General features: G+C 36.1%; 2 protein-coding genes across 3 annotated transcripts; both read right to left on the bottom strand.

Annotated features, from left to right (window-relative positions):
* Positions 1 to 69: 69 nt before the first annotated feature.
* LOC123874932 (serine-rich adhesin for platelets) lies at positions 70 to 6,450 on the bottom strand. The gene is made up of 6 exons (XM_045920504.1): positions 6,271 to 6,450; positions 5,497 to 6,191; positions 2,292 to 4,500; positions 1,538 to 1,681; positions 1,022 to 1,279; positions 70 to 681 (listed from the first exon to the last, which is right to left on the bottom strand). The coding sequence occupies exons 1-6, from the start codon at positions 6,299 to 6,301 to the stop codon at positions 287 to 289; spliced, it is 3,732 nt and encodes a 1,243-aa protein (XP_045776460.1). The 5' UTR covers positions 6,302 to 6,450; the 3' UTR covers positions 70 to 286.
* Positions 6,451 to 8,466: 2,016 nt separating this feature from the next.
* Positions 8,467 to 22,349, bottom strand: LOC123874943 (uveal autoantigen with coiled-coil domains and ankyrin repeats protein-like). 2 transcript variants are annotated; one of them, XM_045920524.1, is made up of 12 exons: positions 22,019 to 22,349; positions 19,113 to 19,276; positions 18,136 to 18,338; positions 16,369 to 16,523; positions 15,769 to 15,840; positions 15,029 to 15,234; positions 14,292 to 14,748; positions 13,702 to 13,761; positions 12,958 to 13,095; positions 12,042 to 12,170; positions 10,668 to 10,772; positions 8,467 to 8,756 (listed from the first exon to the last, which is right to left on the bottom strand). In XM_045920524.1, exons 1-12 carry the CDS (start codon positions 22,130 to 22,132, stop codon positions 8,604 to 8,606), a joined length of 1,956 nt encoding a protein of 651 aa, XP_045776480.1. In that variant the 5' UTR covers positions 22,133 to 22,349; the 3' UTR covers positions 8,467 to 8,603. The 2 variants fall into 2 exon arrangements, with proteins under 2 accessions (XP_045776480.1, XP_045776481.1); XM_045920525.1 differs by lacking the exon at positions 12,042 to 12,170.
* Between the last annotated feature and the right edge of the window lie 1,535 nt (positions 22,350 to 23,884).

Below are 23,884 nucleotides of genomic sequence, written 5' to 3'. Positions count from 1 at the left end.
TTTGAATTTGAGTTGCTTAAATTTATGGTGTGCACTAAAATTTAAAATCTAAATGTTAACTAAAATCTAAATTGTAAAATTCATGTTCCGTTCTTTTTTAGCACTATTAAAAAGAAAAAGATGCATATACTCTAAATTTAGTTTAGAGAAAAACATCAGAATCGACGTCAATGTGCCGCCATGTTGCAGCTTCAGATCCGACTACTTGTTCTGTGACCATTGTATCATATGGCTATTAAAATAATATACCTACAAAAAATAAAAAATACATGTCTAAATAAAAATCTTAATTATTAACATTCCTCATCTTCATTTGTAATTCGAAGCGCCTGTTGGTTCGTACGCCTTTTATGATGGTTCTATTCTCGTTTCTCTTTATATCTCTTATTTCTGCAAAAGATTTTTCCCTCATGACGGTTTGTTTGGCGGCCTCTCTGCGTAGTTTAGTGGCTCCGGCGCGCGACGGTAGCGTCGCCGGTTGCTTGAGCGGTTTGATAGTGCTTTCTTGGGTTTGCTTTGGCTTGGTTTCCGTGTTGGCAGTAAAGCTGAAGGGGTTGACATCTGTGTTGAGTTTGAAGCCGAATCTGGTATAGCCTTTGTGTTCTGGAGGTATTATTGATTTCTTTGATGTTTCTGCTTTCTGAGTTTGAGGTTCGGTGGGAGACGTAGAGGGTTGCATTTCTGTAAAAAAACAATATGAACATAACATTAATTCATATTATATGTTTATATCAATGTTTGTGTACACCTATTAGGGGTTGTTACCTACTTAGATTCTGATCTATTGTTTATATATTATTTAGACACTTTTCAATTAGAAATTTGTTGTGTGCCTTTTAATAAAATAAAAATAACGTCATTGAAGTTCTGACATCACGTACAACCCGCTGACAGACAGACGCACAGGCAGACAGAGGGATGGAAGGACAGTAGAGGCTTAGCAATATTATTCTGTTGGTCTGTTGTACCCTTCAGATACGGAGCCCTAAAAAGCATATAAAATACTCATTCCATGTCTTACCTTTAGGACTGATCCTCTCCAACAGATTCACAGAGCCGGTGGGAGTGAGGAGCTGCCTCGCTCGCTTGGCTTTCCTCTCCTGGCACTCGTCAAGAGACTCCATCTTGGCAAAGTGCTTCTGGTGCAAAGCCGCAAAGTTGGGCAGCTTGGTCCGCAGCACTCGGCCCTCAGGCTTTGACTTGAATGGGGTGACTTCTGTTTTGGATTTGTTTAATGTTGAAGCTTTTTTGGATGGTGTGCCTGGGTCTTGGAGTTTTCCTGAAATGTAATATATTTTATAAATGTTATATTCAATGTTATATTTAATGTTATGTAATGTTTTTGATTTATATGCTGAATTGATGATTTAATTACTTTTAGTATGTAAGTTCAAAAATTATGTACGGCGTAACTAGTATGTATTAGGTATTAGTATGGACTTTTAGAACCCTCGGTGCGCATGGTATGATGGTACGGAACCCTTCGTATGCTAGTCCGACTCGCACTTGACCAGTTTTATTTCAAATAGCAATGTACCTGAGGCGCTGGCGGTGCGAGGTCGCGAGAGGCGCTGGACGGATTGCCGCTGGTCTCCTGTGAGGCGCGTCCGCTTCGAGCCGACGCCCTCCGCTTCGCTCTGCGTGTGCGAGCGCTTGCGAGGCGGCCGGGCACTACCCGATACTGGAACGTATTACTTACTTTATTACAAAAACTTATTAGAGACATATCGTCAGTGAAGTTCTAAGTCAATAAAGTCTACTTTACAGGAGAGTAATAGTACTGTGTAAAATATTCGTTAGCAACCCTTGACGTAAATATTTTGAATAAGGACTTAAAATTAAGTGATTGACGAAATAAAAGACGCTAATATGATTCTGATTGGTCCATGGTGAGCGGTTTGCGTCATCATTCTTCACACGCAATAAGGTTTGTAATGTAGCATGCACCTCGGCATACACATCGTACACCCTAAGAAAGCTTCTCTAATTCCAGTCAGAACAGTGGTGTTGTACTAGGCAGCCACAAGTATTAACAAGCATTTGTAAAAAGTGGTGGCGATCAGAATGGGTATTAGTTACCCATAGTGAATAAAAAACTTGCAGTATTTTGAGGGTGATTTTGATCAAAAATTCAATTCCACTTGAAATCCTCAAATAATGGAAAAAATTATTGTTTTATCGGAAAGCAGATTCTAATGAGAAGAACCTGCAAGAAACTCGGCAGATGATCTTTTCAAAAAGCAAAATGATACATATAAAAATAAGTAGTTTAAAAAAAAAGGTGAACTCACCACTTTCATCAAAAACAAAGCTCTTGTCTGACCCCTTCAAGTTAGACTTGATAACCTTCCCCTTCATCTGCCCCATAACCATGGGTGTAGCCACAGGGCTGCAAAACATTACTTTGGTCGCTCTTGGAAGATACTCTGCCACTGACGACCGTCTGTTTGACTTCTCAATAGATCTAGTTATGTTTAAAATACTCTTTTCACCATTTTCTTGTTCATTTGAAGTGGTTTTAAATATAGGGAAGGGTGTGCGTCCAGGCGAAGGTAATGATTTCCGTCGAATTGGAGTTTTGTTAATGTTTGATTGTACTTTTGGAGACTCGGGTACATTTGAATCTTTTGTGAAAGTACCCTCTCTTTTTAACGTTGGTGTTGCGTTTTTATTCTCGACACTATCATTGAATTTTATAGGAGTTTTAGTTGTATTTTGTGTATTGATTGCATCGTTCTTAGACGGGGTAGTTGTAGGGTTGAGTTCAGTGTAAGTTCCTTCGCGTTTCAACGGTGTTCTCGCGGTTTTCAATTCTGTATAAGTGCCTTCGCGTAGAGATGTTTTCGGAACTTTTGTTTCTGTAAAAGTGTCTTTGCTTTTTGGCGTAGTCACTTTCTTGGTTTCTATACATGTTCCTTCATATTTGGTCGGTGTAGAGTACTTAATTTCGGTATAAGTTCTATCCTTTTTTATTAATGGTGTCATGCAAGTAATTTCTGTACCTATCTCGTCACATTTTGGTGGAGTTTTTGATTTCATTTCTATATTCATCTCTTCCAGTGTGATATCTCTATTATCCTTATATGCTTTTTGAAGTTTTGGAGGTGATGCCGCATTTTTAATTTCTGCATTTGGTTTAGTACTCTTATTAGCTTCGTGAGAGCTAATATTGATTTGTGAGTCATCTATGCTGCTTTCAATTAAAAATGGTGAAATATTAACAACATTGTCCACCACAGACTCATCACTTGTAATACTAATCCGAGAAATATCTTTAGAGATCTCTGAGGAGGCATTACCTGTTGTGTCAGAGCTTATGAGAGACGATCCGCGTCTCGTGTCATTGTTTTGAGACTTATCAAAAGTTGCATCAAGTTTGGTATTTGTAACCATTTCGAAAGTAGTATTGATTTTAGCTGATTTGTCAAATGTAGAGTTATTACGCGAGTTGGGCTGACTGTCAGTTATGGAGCTTTTGTCATATGTTGTGTTTAAATTCGATGTTTCAACTTGGTCTAGTGAAGTTTTTGAAAACCGTTTTGACTTTCTCAATTCTTTACTTTGTGCTGTTTGAATTTTTAGATTAGAATTGTTCTTTACATCAGTAGCATCTAAATTAATATCAGAAGACTCAAACTCATCAGAAATTAATTTTCTGTCACTAGACTTTCTTTTTTTCTTATCACTGTTCTTCAGTCCATTTGTTAAGACCATCTGTGTTTCTTCAGATACATTTATTATTGGGTTTTCACACATTTTTTCATCAAAAGTAGCATTTAAACTGGTTTCTGAGAAATTTATTTTATCATAAGTTGAATTTGTTCTCTTTTTATTGCTGTTTTTGCCAGTAACATTTAAATTAGTCGAGTCATTTTCTGAATGTTCAGATTGATTCACACATTCATTAGAAATATCTTTCCCAAAAGTAGCATTTAAATTAGCCTCTGATACATTAATTTTGTTATTAGTTGATTTTCTTTTCTTCTTGAGACCCTTTTTAGTACTTTTAAGGAAAACATCTTGCGGTTCGACATTTTCATTCTCAGAGATATTATTAGAAACTTCTTTATTAAAAGTAACATTTAAGTAAGTCTCAGAGATATTTATTTTATCATATGTTGAGTTTACCTTTGAATTATTTTCTTTAGTTGTATCAAGTATTATTAATTTATCAGGTATTTTAATACTATGTACAGTTTCGAATGAGTTAATTTTTGATCTTCTTTTCTCACTAGAATTCTTCAAAGAGTTGTTAAAGCTGGGTGAATTGTAGAATAAATCTGTAAGTTGTTTGTCTTGAGTAATATTATTAACATCATTTGTCTGCAAGATTGGCTCAATGACACTAACTTTTGATGAATTATCGATTTCTTCCGCATTAGTAGCTTTAGTCAAGGAATTGTTGAATAGATTTTCATTGGTTAACTTTTTTTTACGTTTGACATTCTTCCTTTTTGTTGATTTTAACTCAGCATTTTCTAAATTTTTCTTGTCCACTTTCTGGAAAAAATAAAATCTTGCTTGGTCAAGTAAATACAAATGAAAAAAAATGAAAATTTATTTCACACATTTAGATACACACATTTCATGGAGTCCTGGCCGCTAAACTAAGACAGCCCGTATTATAGGGGCCAACAAAAAACACTTGGTTAAATAACACTTGGTTTTTTAGTTTAACAAAAATAGCACTGTTTTCTAGTTATTTTTGGTTTTGAATAATTTTGTGGTTTGCCTATCAGAAAACTACAAAATATTAAACAAAATTCTATATAATTAATTCACTTCAAGGGTATATTTTAACTTAAAAACTTGGGGTTTCAATTGAAAGTCCTCAAAAGTTGAATAACTCAGAAATAACCAAACAGACATGGCCACATGATAACAAAATTAGCTGCAAATGAGCTCTACTTTAACCCCTTGCAAGGAATGTATCGCATTTCCAGTCACCCTTTATAGTTTAACACTGACATAACAAAATTGAATATTATACTTACAGTTCAATTTTATATTTACTTATTTCATATTTAATTTAATTCAATTTAATTTAAAAGGCACACAAACAGGTAGTAGCTATAGTGTCTAAATATAAGAACAATAGATCAGTATCTTAGCAACAACCCTTAATAAGTCACACCTTTAGAATTATAGACACCTAATTAAAAATTTAACAAGTTTGAGTGATAAAATTACTTTGGATGACCACTTCCATTGACTCATAATAGAATAGAGACCCATTACATAGAGTACAAAGAGACAAAATATGTCTTTTTATATGTATATCTTATACAAGTTGGAAATGGTCATCCAGTAATTTTATCACTCAACCTCTAAATCCTTAAATTTTGAAATAGGACTATAAGTCCAAAGGTGGGAAGTGTACCAAACATTGAGATGTATAGGCATAGACTTTGTAATATATAAATTTTTTTCAGTTTACATAAAAATAAAGGTATACTTACATGCATTTGTAAGTATATTTATAAATAGTAAACTTACATGCGTTTGACTTCTAGTAGTAGCTTTTGATGGCACATCTTCAAACTGATGATTTAGTACTACATTTACTAGGACTTTATCATGACTCCTAGTAGATTTTGATGGGACATCTTCTTGGACAATTTTTTTACTAGCTTCTAAAACTTCACTGTCTTTAAATGGGCTGCCCGCAGCACTGTAGAAGGACTCAACAGACATATTACTCAGATTGTTTTTACCACTGTTGGTCTGAGAAATATCTTCAACAACAATAGATCCTGATTTACGTTTGTTCTTTTTTTTATTAGATTTTTTCTTAATTGGTTGTAATATTGGTTCAAGTGTATTTTCACTAGTGACTGTCTTAACTTTTTTGTTATTTTTACTTAATTTAGTTTTAATCTCGTTATCTGTCTCCATGTTTTCTCTATTGTTTACAGTTTCGGATTTTCTTGTCCTACGATGGAGGCGCGCAGTTCTATCATCATTTAACGTCTCAGGTTTAGTGGTTACGATGTTTTGCTCTTTGAGCAGCTTCTCGGCATTACTCATAGCCGCTATATCCTCTTCGGAAGGGTAACGCACATAATTCTTACGTTTCTTCGCTGATGCTATCTCATTATAGTTGTCTGTCTGTCGCTTGCCGCGAGTTTTCCTCTCACTCTTAAGCTCTGCGACATCATCCTCGGCGTTCTCATGGATGGAACCGTGAATTCCTTAAAGTTTAAATAAAAATAAATTATTTTCACATACATATTAAGAATATAAAATATCTGAGAATGGTGCATGACTTACGTTTTCTAGATCTCGTGGACATTTTTAACATAACATTCTTATAAACTTAGTATTTTTAACACACTTAAATGGTTCTTTTGAATTAAATCCTTTTGTTTTGGAAGAATTTTTAGATTTAGGAATTGGGATTTCCGTTACGAATTTAACCACAATTTGACGTTTTTTTAACGACTTTATCCATTTGACATTTCAATTTGAACCACAGATCACTATATACCAGATTTGAACATCACCGACCATCCGACCAACACCACCAACAAAGAGGTTTTTTCAACTGCCTTTACAGCTCTGGATTCTAGCTTTTTTGTACCTCAACATAGATGTAATTGATTGATATCATAGCCATTATTAGCTCATACATGGACGTATTATCTATTATATCGATGAGCTCATATCTCATACAGCTAGTGATAATCTATGAGCACTCTATGAGGTTTTCCATGGATTTTTTTTAGGAATCCACATGCTTGCGTTGCGAAAAACAACAAATATAACAACAAACCATAAACAAACATCAAACACTGGCTTGTGGAAGGGTGTTGGCGTATACTTGCTAGTGATTATATTGATTAATATAATCACTAGCAAGCATACAAATAAATTTTATATTGATTAATATAATATAAGCAATAATTTATGCTTTTAAAATGTAAGGAATTTTGTCATAAAAGAACGAAACATATTGATATCAGATATCATTTTGTTAAAGATTTAATCAAAAATGACTCTATTTAAGTTAAGTATGTATCTACAGACAAGGTGATAAGCTGATGTATTGACTAAACCTCTGTGTGTACAGAAACATTGTAGCTTTATTGAGAACTAGCTGATGCCCGCAGCTTCGCCCGCGTGGATTGGTCAGATCCCCTGCAGCATCAGGATTGAGGAGTTGGACTCCAAATTTTTTATGAAACAATGTCGCAAAGTTCCTCTATCGATTAAAAAAGAAATGACGCAAATCGGTTCAGAAATCTCGGAGATTTTGGTGTAAATAGGTAGAAAAACACAACTCCCTTTTTGAAAGTCGGTTAAAAAAGTAGCCTATGTTACTCCCTGGTCAATTCTCTACTTGTCTGTGAAAACCCCGTCAAAATCGGTCCAGCCGTTCCGAAGATTAGCCTTTTCAAACAGACAGACAGACAGACAGACAGACAAAAATTTTAAAAACGTGTGATTCAGTTATGGTATCGTTCAAATAACCATATGAGCTTAATATGAGGTAGTTATTTCGAAATTACAGACAGACACTCCAATTTTATTTATTAGTATAGATATAAGTTTAAAAACGACTGTCTCTACATAGTAGAATGTTATTTTATATACATATTTGACATACATTGTTTTATTAAATGTTGAAGTGACAACTACTACCTTTACATAGTAGAATATTGTTTTTGTATGTATTCTTTGACTTACATTTATATGTATCAATTTGTATAGTAGGTATTGGTCATAATATTATGTAATCCATAAGGGGAAGTGTTGAAATATGTACTAGTTTGTATGGCTTAATAATCTATGGCCAACACCAACGTCAGTTATCTATTGCTGCGTACAGACCGGCCAAACGAACGCCAACGAACGGGTTTCGTTGACCTTCGTTGCTGCAATCTGGACGGCTTAGCGAATGCCAACCATCGATGATGCCAACGATCGCTCGTTGGCGTGTGCCGGCGATCCGAAGCGTGGCGGTAACATCAAAGAAATCGAGCTATTTGATCGAACTCTATTTGGACGGTCGCCGAAGGCCAACGAACGAACGCTCATTTTACTTCCACTATACACAGTCCTATTCTTAAAATATGTGGTTATCCACCATCTTCGCTTACGTTTATTTTTTCTTGTTCTTGCTAACTCGTTTTGGTATATAAAACTAACAATTATAATGATGTCGTCGTCGTCCATGATTAAATTGCGAATGAAAGAGAAAAGAACCGGAATCAAGTGCCAACGAACGTTCGTTCGAGCACTAAATGTATTTGGACGTATTAACGAACTCCAACGAGCGTGCGGAAGCCAACGCTAGCGAACGATAAATATCCATAGTAGGGCCTTCGTTGGGCCGGTCTGTACGCAGCTTATGACAATTCATCCTTCTCTTTGGTTGCGCCTCTCGCCACGCTAACATGGAACATGTCGTTCGTTGCCTAATTGTGATAGGTATTAATTTAATTATATAAATAATATATAATGAAATACTTTTGGAGTGCTTTATTTCAAGAACCCGTGCATATCTCAAGTCATTTCCACTGACTCTGCTCAACAAAATACAACATAAAAAAGAATGCTAGGACCTATGGTAGGACAACTCTAATTTTATAATCTAAAGACACTTATTTATTCTTCTTCTTCCCGGCACAATTTTCAGTATTTTTTGAAGTACGAGATTTAAAGAACCGACGTTGCTTGCTTTTCGTTTCGGGCGCTGCCGCTGTCATTGATTTTGGTAGAGCCAGAGGGCGTTCTGTGGCCGCTGTAATAGTATCCTAAAACAACGGGCAAATGAAGTACACTTTCTGAGCTAAACTAAAATGTCAGTTGTAAACGTATTGCTATTCCTTTGATAACACTCGCGGAAAAGGATAGCGCTAGATTTACTAGGGTTTAGTGACTGTTCACAACTACAGGGACAATTACTGTTCTGTTCAACAATAGGGATGATGCCTACTAGTTAAATGATAGTCAAATCAACAATTTTTATCAAACGTCAAAACGCTCGCTTGGTATGGAAGCTTGTATGAAACCAATCAAGAAAGAAAGAAGGAAGGAAATACATGAACGAAACGGAAACGAAAGTACTAAGGGTACGTTTCATACAATGCGCCAGCGTTGCTCCATACAGGTGTTATCAGTCGCGACTAGTTGACGTCACGATACAGATCCTAGTTCACGGAACAGTCGAACGCTCCCATACAGACATACAGAAGTGTCGTTATTAATACATATTTGCACTCACACATCTAAATCAATTATACAGGGTGTAACCAGAACGAAGACAGGTGATAGTATTGAATATTGATGATTGCTGATAAGATAATAATTAAAAAACTACGAAAACAAAAAAAAGATCCTGTATTTTTAAAAGTTTACTATACATATCTATTGCAAATAAAATATCTGACTGACGCTAGAAGTCAACGAACGTTCCGTAAATAGGTCACTTGAAGTCAATGCCACGACGTAGGTGGGGCATTGACCCGAGTTTTGCACGCTATACAATGTGGGTTTGAAAAAATAAACTAAATCACTAAAACTACAAGAAAAGGCAAATGGTTATTGGCATTGGATTGTGTTATCCATACTAATATACTAATATTATAAACTAGATGATGCCCGCGACTTCGTCCGCGTGGATTTAAGTTTTTTGAAATCCCGTGGGAACTCTTTGATTTTCCGGGATAAAAAATAGCCTATGTGCTTATCCTGGATATTATCTATCTCCATTCCAAATTTCAGCCAAATCCGTCCAGTAGTTTTTGCGTGAAGGAGTAACAAACACACACACACACACACACACACACACACACACACACACACACACACACACACACACACACACATACAAACTTTCACCTTTATAACATTAGTGTGATACGAAAATGTGTCTGTCTGTCTGCTACCTTTTCACGGCCCAACAGTTAAACCGATTTTGACGAAATTTGGTACAGGGTTAGCTTATATCCCGGGGACGGACATAGGCTATTTTTTATCCCGGAAAATCAAAGAGTTCCCACGGGATTCCCAAAAACCCATCCGTTTAACCGATTTGGTACCGAGGTAGCTTTCGACCCTGTAATTGACATAGGCAACTATTTATCCCGGAAAATCAAACATTTTCCACGGGATCTTTAAAACCTAAATCCACGCGGACGAAGTCGCGGGCATCCTCTAGTGGTAGTATAATAATAGCGCTAAGTTTTTGCTAGTGTTCTGATTACAGCCTGTATAGTAGGGCGCCTCATTTCGGCTTAGACAAGCTACGTATCCGGGAGTCTGGACGTGGCCGCTCCAGCGTCGGCGAGGCGCTCTGGTGCTAAAGCTACGAGCAGTTAAGGCTAACTACACGGGTCTGCCCACGAAATTCAAATTTAATTTGGTTTTTCGCAATTTGTAAACTAATACGACAAAGTAGGCTTTTGGCATTTTAATAGCGCCAAGGCAGTATCATCTCTACAGATTTACCTATATAAAAATCTTTACTTGAAAGTGTCCAGTATAAGAGATTAGTCAGAGTATCGACTAATTTGGGAGTAACTCACGTCAAACTCATTATTTTGACTAATTTAAACTGAACACTCAAGTAAAGATTTTTAGGTATATAAACCTGGGGAAATAATACTGCCATTTGGCGCTATTAGAATGCCATAAGCTTTCGCGGTTAGACAGTAGGTACATACTGTGGGCTTGGCGCGCACTGGGGAGTCTCGTCGTGGCCGTTTTGGAGGCTGGGGATCTTCGGGGGATTTCGCGAAAATCATAAAAGGACGATAATCGTTGGTAATCTGCAAAGTTTATAAAATGTTATGTACTTAATATTTTACTGATTCCTAAAAACTCATCCACTTAACCGATTTATATGAAATTCGGTACCGAGGTAGCTTGCGTCCCTGTAATTGACATAGGCATTTTATCTCGGAAAATCAAGCAGTTCCCACGATCTTTAAAAAACTAAATCCATGCGGCCGAAGTCGCGGGTATCCTCTAGTTCTTCATATTGTTTTGGACCTCCACATTGGTACTCATTGGGACCGACTCCAAAAAATATTATAATAGAACTAGTTACATTATCTAGCTCTTGTATAAATAACTAGCGACCCGCCCCGGCTTCGCACGGGTGGACATTTATTTTTTCTATTTTCCGGGATAAAATATAGCCTTTACGGATTCGGAACAATCCCTCTAAGTAATACAAACATACAAAAATACAAAGGTTTCCTCTTTATAATATTAGTATAGATAACATATTCGGTAATAATTTAAATTATTTTTGAATTTTATGTGTTTGTGGTTACTGAAATCGGTTTTCATTTTTTATTAAAAAAAATATTATTTTACAATTTGTATTGTCATATTTTATTAAAATATGCTAATACCTGGCCAAAAACTTACTGTTAAGCTACTACACTGATCGCGAGCAATTCACTCTTATCCATTGCGTAGTTTCGTTCTCCATCGCCGAAAATATTCATCAGATCTTCACCAAATTGAAATGGGACCGCCTCTGAAGTATGACCTACCCTGGACTTACAAAACAAAAACATCGGCCAAATGCGAGTCAGACTCGCGCACTGAGGGTTCCGTACTCGGGTATTTTTTCCAACATTTTGCACGATAAATCAAAAACTATTATGCATAAAAGCCCTTTCATATGATACCCGATACAACACTTGGTATAGTTATCTTACTTTGAAAATTGAAACATTTTTTTTTTAAATGATGTGACCACAAATTCGCGGTTTTCAGATTTATTCCTGTACTTGTGCTATTATACCTGCCAAATTTCATGATTCTAGGTCAACGGGAAGTACCCTATAGGTTTCTTGACAGACAGACAGACAGACAACAAAGTGATCCTATAAGGGTTCCGTTTTTCCTTTTGTGGTACGGAGAACCCTAAAAATCATCAAAATTGGTTCATAATTGACCGAGTCATCGCGTAACAAACATACAATAAAAAAAACATAGGTACAGTGTACAGTCGAATGGAACCTTCTCCTATTTTGAGGTCGGTCGGCTTTCATAACCGCCTAAAAGAAATAAGGTTTACTCACGCTGGAATTACTGAATTCAGGAAATGAGAAGCCGAACTCAGGAACAGGCGGTTCTAGCGTGGGTTTGCGGGAAGGTCCTAGGTGCGGCTGGACCACGGAGTATGCAGCGAGCTGGTTGCGAGACTGTTGCTACATTTAAGAGGGGTCTCTCCGTCATTCGCTTCATACAAACGTAGTTCCAATTTTATTTGAATATTAAGCAACCAAAGTCCATAAAATTTTGCAGACATATTCTAGAAACTAATATCTATGTCTGTGGTTTTCTAGCTTTCTGTTAAAATATTCGGTTTCAAAGTTACGCGGTCTTAAAAATTTTCATACAAATCTTTGAGCCCCTGTAATTTTAAAACTATATATTTTTAGAAAAATCTAAAACACCACAGACACAGATATTAGTTTCTAGAATATATCTGCAAAATTTCATGGGCTTTGGTTGCTTAATATTCAAATGAAATTGGAACTACGATTGTATGAAGCGAGTGACGGAGAGTGCATGGGCTTAGTATCCTAATATCCTAATCCTATTATTATTATATAAATGTGAAATGGTGAATGTTTGGATGTTTGTTACTCAATCACGCAAAAACGGCTGAACAGATTGGGTTGAAATTTGGAGTGGAGATAGATTATACCCTGGATTAACACATAGGCTACTTTTTACCCCGGAAAATCAAAGAGTTCCCGCGGGATTTTGAAAAACGTAAGTCGCGGGCATCAGCTAGTGTGTCATAAAAAAGTCATGTCATTTTGTCGTGTATTTTGACTTTTTGTATTTATTTCTACTCTGATACAACTTAGCCCTTGACTGCGATCTCACCTGATGATAAATGATGATACAGATTATAAGTAATCTAGTGATAAATAAATAAATAAAAAATCTTGAAATCGGCATAGTGAAAAGGGGGCATAGCATTACCGTGAGCGTCACTGCGTTGTCATCTGGTACCTCGGGCGGTGAGCCGGTGCCGGGTGTTTTGGAGGCCACCTTCATGATATTGCATATCCTCATCTCCAGGCCAGTGATGGTTTCATTTAGATTATATTTTTCTTTTTCCTATTAATCCAAAATTACTTATAAAACCAGCCAAGTGCCAGCCAGACTCGTGCACCGAGGATTCCGTACTCGGATATTTTTTTCAAGGTTTTCCACGATAAATCAAAAAAACTATTATGCATGAAAATAAATAAAAATATGTTTTAGAATATAGTTACAGATAAAGCCTTTTCATATTATGATACCTACCCGACTTGGTATAGTTATCTTGCTTCGAAAATTGAAATATTAATTATCTGTTCATGAACACTTTTTTTTTTGTGATTACCACAAATTCATGGTTTTCGGTTTTTCCCTTTACTTGTACAAGACCTACCTACCTGTCAAATTTCATGATTCTAGGTCAACGGGAAGTACCTTCTCTATAGGTTTTCTTGATAGACACAACAGACGTATGTACAGTAATAGACGGACAGGCAGACAAAAAATTTTAAAATGTGTGATTCAGTTATCGTACAGTTCAAATAGCCATATTATGAGCTTAATATGAGGTAGTTATTTGGAAATTACAGACAGACACTTCAATTTTATATATTAGTAAGTATAGAAGTACCTACAGGTTATTGCTTGTTGGTTATAAATAATATTTATTTGAAGTCTACGTACTAATTGATTCCTTATGTTCAAGAAGTTATTCAGTTCCCGAGTAATTTCTTCATCTTTGGCCTAAACACCAAAAAAAAAAAAATATTAGTAAAGTAAATGTAACGATAAAATATATACAAGCTGAATCTTTAATGATTGTCTTCCCGCGGCAGAACGTTTTCTCCTTAGTACTATCGAAACTATAAATATTTTTTTGGAATAATTATAACGAAATAATAATCAACTCGAAAGCGCGAGAAACAATAGTAACATACTAAACATAACGTATTATAGTAGGTAGATACTAGATGCATCCACTCGAACCCCGCTGCCGATAAAGTGAAAATGCTTAGAGCAAAATAAGTTCTCGCGGGTAGTCATACGGCATTTAAACTAGCCTGCACGCACGCGCGGTATCACCATGGGTTGGAGGTCTCTTTCGAGTTTTGTTTTCTCGATTGTGAATTTGCTATTTTCGATTGTTATGATTTTTTAAACTTATTAATCAATTGTAATACTATGACTAAATCCTTTCGCTTCGGCAACACAACCATTAAAATTTCAGCGTGTGTAAAACTCCACCGAACAAAATTAAAGTAAGTGAAAATTACCCTAATCTTAGCTTCTAATTCAGACACCCTTTTTTTGAGCTCCCTTTCGTTTTCCTTTGCGGTATTCGATTCAATTTCAAAATCCCTTTTCAGTGTCTGCAGTGTGGCATCTAGTTTAATACGTTCTTCTTTCTCTTGGTCAAGAGCGCATCTTTTTTCTTCTAATTCCATTTTTATTTCATTTATTATTTCGGTTTTCTTTTGTATTTCTGTTTTTAGTTTGCAGCGTTCTTCTTTTTCTTTAAGAGCTGTAGTGGTTTGCATTTCAAATTTTAATTGTATATCGGTTATTATTTCTTTTTGTTTTTCTATCTGTACCTCCAATTTGGCACGTTCTCCTTTTTCGGATTGGAGTTCCTTATTCATCTCTATGATTTCAGAGGCCTTAAGTGCCAAGTCATTGTTTGTCTTCTCTATAGTAATTGCTCGATTTTTCAATTCTTCTTCGGCAGCTTCTCTGTTGTTTAAAAATTTTTAATAAAAAATTAAATTGTATAGACCGCCTCGTCACGCTTTATCTTACCTAAGACATCGATCCTACAGCTAAATTCTGTCTCGCTACAAAAACCTTATTATATACGTACTAAAGGGAACAATATTTACCGTTTAAACTATGATGACCAGTTGGGTTCGAAACAACGTTTCGACGTATTATAGCTTACGTCGACTTAATACGTGAGTAGAGTATAGCCGTAACAATCTATACTTACGGGCAAAATACCCTATTGAAGAAATACCTGTATTTAGTAAAAGCTGTGGCAACGTCAGAGTTATCTTTGCTTAGTGTCATATTTTGTGCATGCAATTTTTCGATTATTTCATTGTTCTTTTGATATAATTCTGTTGTATTACTCAGTTCCAATGTTACTTTATGGAGTTTAGTGTCATATTCTGAAAGTCGTTGTTTCAGCGATTCCAATTCTTCCTCATGCAAATGAATAGTCTGAAAAAAATTGAGTATAGTGCGTACATTTTGAGATCACACTCGCCATTTTTTTTCCATCTATCAACTGTCATGTCAAAAGTATGGTTCAGCTTTAAATTAAGGACTAAAATCGTACTTTGAACTGTTGACTATCAAAGCCAAAATGGCGAGTGAGTATATGTTCATATTTATTTATTGAGATTTGAGACCCTTATTTTAATTCAAATAAAAATTATTTCTAGTCCTACGTCTCTACTCTCTACATCTACTTTACCAAGTTTCCCGATAATAAGTAGTCCCTACATTTACCAACAATTCGGAAAACAGATTCTACTGGTAATGATCTGGTATAACCATAGATATGTAGGTTTAACATATTATTATATATTTTCAAAATATAGCTATAATTGATTTGAAATTCCTATTCACGACTAAAGCTGCTGAATCGATGTTGACGAAATTTTTATTTTTTTATCGTGTTTGATCCCAAAAAGTATTAGGATTTAAATAACGCATTTAGGTTCCTCACAAGATTTTTTATATTATACTTACCTCTAGTTGATAATTCATTTCTTTATTCAATCTTTCTTTTTCTTCTTGCAGCTGTTGACACTTAGTGTTCTCCTGAAACAAAAACAATTCTGTTCAGTAAACCAGAGTCGTCAAAATCTCTTTTCTCTTCAGCTAAAAACTTAACCTGGGCCACCACTTTGATAGAAAAAAACCCACCAAGTGCGAGACAGATTCGCGCACTGAGGACGCCGTACTCGGGTATTTTTTCCAACATTTTGCACGATAAATCAAACAGCGTATTTCTTATCCTTAATTGACGGCATTCCCAATGATTTTATTTATCTACCAAATTAGAATATTTTCTTTTTGCTGTCGACAACGCATGACCACGGCATTTGTATTGAAACGTACTCAAGACGATGATAGCACTAAGCACCTATCTTGTTTCTTTCTTTTTTTTATTTACTTGTAACAAGTCGGGTTCAAGTTGTCTCATTTTTCCGTAGTCGGGTTATAGTTTTTTCATTCGCCTTTGTAATATTAGTGTGATTTCTCAAGTTGGGTCACGTGACCAAGTCCGATTTACTAGAGCCTAAGACCAAGTTTGTCATGACGTCACTATTTGAGTGAGGTACATACCTTGACGAGTTCAAGCTTCATCTCCTTGCATTTTCTCTGCAATTCATTATTATGTGTCTGCAACTCATACGTGTCATGTAACGCAGTTTCCGCGCGTTTCTGACTGTCGTTATACATTGCGATTATTTGATTCTCATGCTTTTTCATTTCACGCACTGTAATGACAAAGATTATTCTAGTTTTTACGGTTCCGTACCTCAAAAGGAAAAACGGAGCCCTAATAGGATAATTTTGTTGTCTGTCTGTTTGTCTGTCCGTCCGCCTGTCAAGAAAACCTATAGGGTAGGTACCTACTTCCCGTTGACCTAGAATTATGCAATTTGACAAGCAGGTAGGTCTTATAGACCACAAGTAAAGAAAAAATCCGCAAACCATGAAGTAGGGAAGTAGAGCTTGTCTATTTTGAAATGACGCGCCCCACCACCGCAATTCACACATCACTACTACACAAAATTATGTAGTGGGGCGCGTCATTTCAAAGTAGACAAGCTCTACCCTATAGTAGAGAAGTAGACAGACACAACCGACGGATTGACACGACAGACAGACAGACAGACAACAAAGTGATCCAATAAGGGTTCTTTAGTAATAAGTTTTTCTTTTGAGATAAGGAGCCAATAAGCTGCAATGGGATATTATTATAAAAACAAACATGTAGGTAACATAATTGAAAAGGCTTCTCACGTGATTTTTCACGTTATGTGCGAAAAAGTCCATCCCTAGTTTCAATCATTATATGTACCTACCTATTGCGTTGTACGAATATCAATATAAGTACTTTTTGTCTGTAATGTAACTCTGGATGCAATAGATCGCCTCCAACATAATACAGGGTGTAACCAGAACGCCAGCAAAAACGAAGACAGGTACCTACTTGATGATTACGATCACTGTGTTACTGATAAGATACCATTACTTAAATTAAGATATTTTAACTTCGGCGGGGAGGGGCAACACACGCACAGCAGACGGAAACGTTTAAGTGCGGAAACCAGCCCAGAGAGAAGAAGAAGAAGAAGATACCATTAAAACCGGCCAAGTGCGAGTCAGACTCGCGCACTGAGGGTTCCGTACTCGGGTATTTATCCAACATTTTGCACGATAAATCAAAAACTATTATACATAAAAATAAAGAAAAATCTGTTTTAGGATGTACCGGTAAAGCCCTTTCATATGATACCCCACTTGGTATAGTTATCTTATTTTGAAAATTGAAACACATTTCAATTTTTTTTTAATGATGTAACCACAAATTCGCGGTTTTCAGATTTATTCCTGAACTTGTGCTATAAAACCTACCTACCTACCAAATTCCATGATTCTAGACAGACAGACAGACAACAAAGGGTTTCGTTTTTCCTTTTGAGGTACGGAACCTTAAAAACTAGGCTTTTTAAAATTCTGTATTTTTAAAAGTTCACATGTTGCAAATTAAAAATCTGACTGACGCTACAGGTCGACGAACGTTCAGTGAACTTCAGATCACTCGAAGTCAATGCCGCGTCGTAGGTGGGGGCATTAACCCGCGTTTTGTACGCTATACAATGCGGGTTTGAAAAATACTAAATCACTAAAATTACAAGATAAGGCAAATGGTAAAGGTATAGTACCTATACTGTGATGTTGTGGTATACTGTGGTAGTGACTGTGTTTAACGTATAGGTATAGTAATAACACTAAGTTTTTGCTAGCGTTCTAGCTACCTTGTATAATATCTAATGTAGACGTGTGTAAAGCCAGACGAGAGATAAAAAAATGTAGACGTACCTTGGCATCTGAGCTTCTGGTTGCACTGCTCCGCCTCGTTCTTCTTGGTAACACACATTTGCGTTAGCTTTTGAACCTGAAGGTCCGCCTTCATGTATACGTCGCTGATCATCGCCTGGTCCTTCGTAGCTTGGACATACATCTCATTAAGTTGCTCCATGGAACCTTCCAGCAGTTCGCAAATCTTGCGCGTGCCATCGAGCCTGAGATGAAAAAGCCGATGACCAGCACAGTCTCAGACAAAGAATCAAAGTGGACTTGTCATCATAACAATAATACCTTGTAACTAGAAAGCTAAGTGTATGGAAAAGCTCTGAAGAGCGATAAAGGTAAAAACACATTTTTGTCTTCGTTAAATAGTTTTGTTGGTGGGCACAGTTGTCATCTGTGTCCAACAAATCTGACGTGTGCCTCTGTGATAGTAGGTAATTTATTGCGCATATGACGAGTTTTTATTTAGATTTCTGTTTTGTTAAGGTGTGTAGAAAGCCATAATTATAGTACCATCGCTGTGTGATCGGCTGTAACAGTCGAAATTTTTTTATGACCTGGTAGACCTGTGTTTTGAAGTACTTACTCGCTTATAAGTGTTCTCGCTGCGCGCTCTTTGGTTCGGGTCCTTGACCGTGCCCGCGCGTTTAAACAATAAATGGGATTAAAATGTAATAATTTTAAAACTTTGTGAGATTTTGCTTCGTTATTTTTTACAGGCTAATATACTCGTAAGATAGCGAGGTGTTTTAAAATAATCGAGTGATATTTCACATGCTATCTGTGAAATGGTCCATCTCGAGACTTATCTTAGGCGGGCTAGTTTATGACCTAATCTATGAGCTGCGCAAACCGCCATGATGCAACTTCGGATTTGACTAGCTAAATACAGTTAATTGTTTTGCGATCACTGCAAAAAGAACCTTAACTAATGCACACAAAGTCGCAGGTGTACCAATAGTTAATTAACACTAGAGATCACTAACTTGTTCAAAGTCTCGGGTCTGTATCGTAGTTCCTGTTGGTATTGTGCAGACAGGGCTTCGTACTGGGTCTGGAGCTCCAGCATGTTGTGTTGGATACGCTCATGGTGACCCTTTAACTCCGCCAACTCTTGTTCACGCTGCCACAAGGCCGTATCTCGGTTCACCTACGAGGAACATTAATATTAATAACGTATTATTTTTAACTGACTTACAGAAAAGACCGCTTCTAAAATCAATGGAAAAGACAGATGTTGAAGAATTCGGCCTTTTTAGGGTTCCGTACCCAAAGGGTAAAAACGGAGCCCTATTAATGTCACTTTGCTGTCTGTCCGTCTGTCTGTCCGCATGACACAGTTCCCTAGCTCGTAGAGTAGATGAAATGAGTTACAAAACATTAAATTTTGGTATTTGGTGTAGAACGTTGACCCAAAACCAAATATGTAGATATTGAATTAAAAATTCAATTTACATCCAAATTATCTACGGAACCCTAAAAGAGAGAGGCCCGACACACATGCATACATACATACATACATTTCACCTTGAAAACATTACACTCCTTTCTTGGGTAGTCGTGTAATAATGATAATAATCTATACTAATAAATAAAATTGGAGTGTCTGTCTGTAATTTCGAAATAACTACCTCATATTAAGCTCATATGGTTATTTGAACGATACCAACACTGAATCACACGTTTTTAAAATTTTTGTCTGTCTGTCTGTCTGTCTGTCTGTTTGAAAAGGCTAATCTTCGGAACGGCTGAACCGATTTTGACGGAATTTTCACAGATAAGTAGAGGATTGACCAGGGAGTAACATAGGCTACTTTTTTAACCGACTTTCAAAAAGGGAGTTGTGTTTTTCTACCTATGTACACCGAAATCTCCGAGATTTCTGAACCGATTTGCGTACTTTTTTTTTTTTTTAATCGACAGAGGAACTTTGTGACATTGTTTCATAAAAAAATTGGATTCCAACTCCTCAATCCTGATGCTGCAGGGGACCTCACCATCACTAACGATGGGATTTAGAAACTGTCGGTTATAAATTGATTGATATTGAAGGTATCTTGTACCAAGTAAAGACTTTGTCGTTGACCTCGAGGACCCAACTCCTCAACCCTGATGCTGCAAGGAATTGCATTCCTAAATCCTGGTGATCCCTCGGGATTTTTATAGGATCATCCGTTTAAATGTTTTTACGTGGTACAGAAACACGTTGCATCCCGGGGAATACAAAAGTTCCCATGGGATTTCAGATCCTAAATCCACGCGGGCGAAGCTGCGGGCATCAGCTAGTATATTTATAATATGATTTTCGGCAAAACAAAGACGTCTTGTTAGCTACAATAGGTATTTAATTTTTGATTTTCTATTGCCGGAGGCCATTGAATCCCGTAACTGGATTAAGATCCGGGTCGTCACTCGTCCCGTTTTACGAAAGGCTGTCGGGGTAAGATAAACTTTACCTTCGTTTTTTTCAATACTCTTTGAAAGACTACTTCAAAATGTATTTATTGTCTAAAAAGAAGGCAAGCCAGTAACCAGGAAATTTCAAATGGAGTTCTTTACAATATAAAAGGTACCGAGGTATAAAGATAGCACTTGACTAGTTTTTTAGGGTTCCTTGCCCTAAAAAACTAGGGGTAGTAAACAAGGAAGCCTTAATGCTTCGCCATGTCTATCCGTCCATCCACCGTCTTAGCTAGCAGATACCTACTATAGGTAGTAGGTACCTACTAGAAAGCTGTTATTCAGCACCCTCAACCCAGATGATGCAGTTGAGCCGTGGGGATTTATCTTAACAATAATTTACTTAAATATTTAATAAAATAGTATCTAAAACAATTTTATTCATATGTTTAACTACTATACTATACTATTAGGTACTTATATTTAAAAAAAATGTTCCTTACGAACTTATTACACAATAGGTATACCTACAGTAACATAACAATAATAATACGTATGTTATATACGCTTATAATATATTTTATAATAATACGCATAAGAGTTACGATACTGAGAAGACACAGCAAGAAAGTAAAGTAGGTACCTACTCTGTCTTAAATCCTCTTTTTTTCGTTTCAATTTTTAGGGTTCCGTACCTCAAAAGGAAAAACGGAACCCTTATAGGATCACTTTGTTGTCTGTCTGTCTGTATGTATGTCTGTCTGTCCGTCCGTCTGTCGTGTCTGTCAAGAAACCTATAGGCTACTTCCCGTTGACCTAGAATCATAAAATTTGGCAGGTAGGTAGGTATTATAGCACAAGTACAGGAATAAATCTGAAAACCGCGAATTTGTGGTTACATCATTTAAAAAAAATGTGTTTCAATTTTCAAAATAAGATAATTATCATATAAAAGGGCTTTACCTTTTAAAACAGATATTTATTTATTTTTATGTATAATAGTTTTTGATTTATCGTGCAAAATGTTAGAAAAATACTGAGCACGGAACCCTCAGTGCGCGAATCTGACTCGCACTTGGCCGGTTTTTTTTTTACCTAACTAAACTGTTGTGAAGTTTCTTTGGCTCCTACGCGTTAGCAATAGAGTCACAGATAGCAGAGTAAACTTTATACTTACCGTTGGTTTGGTTGGTTGGTATAGTATGACGCATAATGATTAATGACTTATAATAAGAATTCAAACAGTTTGTAAATTAAATGTTTTTCAACCATAAGTTATCCGACTGATAGTGATTATTATTTTTACATGAGAGGCGAGAAGAAATAAGAATTTGAAATCTGTCGGTTGACCCATTAACAATTTGTTGCCGCGTTTTTGCCTATGAAAATACATCTTCACTTATTATCGAGCAGGATCGCAATCCAGTGCCAATTTAAAATTATTTAGTAAAAATGGTTAAAATTGTGAAATATAAATGGTATATTTATTTACCTCAACCTTTATGAGATCTTTATTCTGTGTTGAAATCTTTGCTTGAATTTGGCGGGCTCCTTCCGCAAGCTTTCTTTGAGTTAATATTTTTTGTATTTTGTTGGAAATTTCCATTTTTAATTTGAATAAGGAAATAATAATAATAAAAATGAAGATTTTTTTGAGTTTTAAAGATTTTTAAACTTTAGATTCTGTTAACGTTATCTAACTGTGCAACAAAGTATTCACAAAAAAATATGGCGGCTGAAGACTGCAATTTTGTACTTTCGGCGGCAATTTTTTTTTTCTAAATTCAGGCAAAGATTTATTTATTTTCAGCCAGCCAAGTAGCGAGACTTGGAGACAACCAGAGCCAACTGCCAAGTTTTTCTGGTCGGTGGAGCCAACTGGCAAGAATATTTATAAGGGGAGAGCCAGCGCGTGCCAGGCCTTCGTTATAATAACAGAAATTTATATAAAAGGAGGAACGATCAGCAACTATGAAATTAGAATCAAAGATTATGTAACAACAAGGTAACCACTATCATGGTGGCTTTGCAAGATAACAGGTACCTAATAAAAAATATCTGTCAAAGTATAAAGTAATGCTAATTGGTGCTAATCTGGCACTACAATAAGCCACCAAACAAGAAAAGGAGAAGAAAATTCTAATTTTTTATAAATTTTCCTCAAAATAGTGTTAGAAACATTTAGATACCACGTCATGTATTGCCACTTGCCAGACACTTGAGTCGTGGCAGCCCATTGGCAACCTCCTGCCAGACACCCTTAAAGTTTAAAGGTGTCTGGCAGGGATTGACTCTTGACACAATTAAGTTTTTGTTTATAACTAATAAATTTTAATAAAGGTTCAGATTAATATGATTGTAGATTCTATGAAGATACATTGTAATTTATAAAACAAAATAGAACTGTATTCTTGGGAAAAAATTGCAGTCATTTATTTATTATTAATATTTACATTGTAAAATTTTGTATTCACAATTATGGTTACTTTATCATAACACAAGAGTTTATTTAAAAACATCTTCTCAGCTCTTCTTTTGTTGCAAATGTTGTGGGAAATGGAATGGTCAATAGTAATTTAGTAATCGTTAGGAACACCTACATTAATTAAATGGATTTGGATTAAAAAAGTTTAATGGATTATGGAACCCTACAAACCATAACCATAATTGATAAATAGAGGTAACCTCTGTTACCTCTATATCAATCTTAGCCGTGTCTACTGTAGCACGGTGTGACTGTAGTGATTAAATACAGACAGGCTCAAAAAAGCTAGACATCAGAGCCGTGAAGTCAATAGAAAAAGTTGGACTTCGTCTGTGTTGGCCATGGTGTTGGCGTTTCCTGGCGCGCGTGCTATGCCTTTTTGGAGTGGTTTTTTTAAAGTGGCCGGTTTTTATGTTTCACTGGTGTTTTTTGGTGGTGGAATTCCCTAAATTGTAAATAACTACAAACTAGACATTGGCTAATCTGTGTATTGCCAGACGAGAGAAAAAAATATATAGAAAAAAAGAAAAATAAAACCGACTTCAAAAACCAAAAACACTAAAAAGTAGAATAGAAGTCGGTTTTATTTTTCTTTTGAAATTTTTTATTTCACAATTTTTAGTGGCCCCACTGTACTATAATATGCTATGCCCAGTTAAAACCCTACTGTTTACTAAGCTATTACACTGATCGCGAGCAATTTGCTCTTATCCATTGAGGAGTTCTGTTCTCCATCTCTGAAGATATTCATCAGATCTTCACCAAATTTATATGGGACCACCTGCACAGTATACCCTTTCAAACAAAAAAAAATTCCAAATCGGTCCAGGGGTCTTTGAGTAATCGGGGAACATACATAAAAAATAAAAGAAC

This window comes from Maniola jurtina, chromosome 19 (genome assembly GCF_905333055.1).
Source record: "Maniola jurtina chromosome 19, ilManJurt1.1, whole genome shotgun sequence".
Lineage (NCBI taxonomy): Eukaryota > Metazoa > Arthropoda > Insecta > Lepidoptera > Nymphalidae > Maniola > Maniola jurtina.
Note: the sequence above shows the minus strand (reverse complement) of the source record. Positions and strands in the feature narration are given on the sequence as shown.

Coding starts and splice junctions, on each gene's coding strand:
- LOC123874932 (XM_045920504.1), bottom strand. CDS start 6,301: ATGTTAAAAATGTCCACGAGATCTAGAAAAC. Junction 6,192..6,270: donor GTCCACGAGATCTAGAAAAC/GTAAGTCATGCA, acceptor TTAAACTTTAAG/GAATTCACGGTTCCATCCAT. Junction 4,501..5,496: donor CTACTAGAAGTCAAACGCAT/GTAAGTTTACTA, acceptor TATTTTTTCCAG/AAAGTGGACAAGAAAAATTT.
- LOC123874943 (XM_045920524.1), bottom strand. CDS start 22,132: ATGGAAATTTCCAACAAAATACAAAAAATATTAACTCAAAGAAAGCTT. Junction 14,749..15,028: donor ACAGCTTTTACTAAATACAG/GTATTTCTTCAA, acceptor TTTAAACAACAG/AGAAGCTGCCGAAGAAGAAT. Junction 12,171..12,957: donor ACAACGCAGTGACGCTCACG/GTAATGCTATGC, acceptor TCTTAAATGTAG/CAACAGTCTCGCAACCAGCT.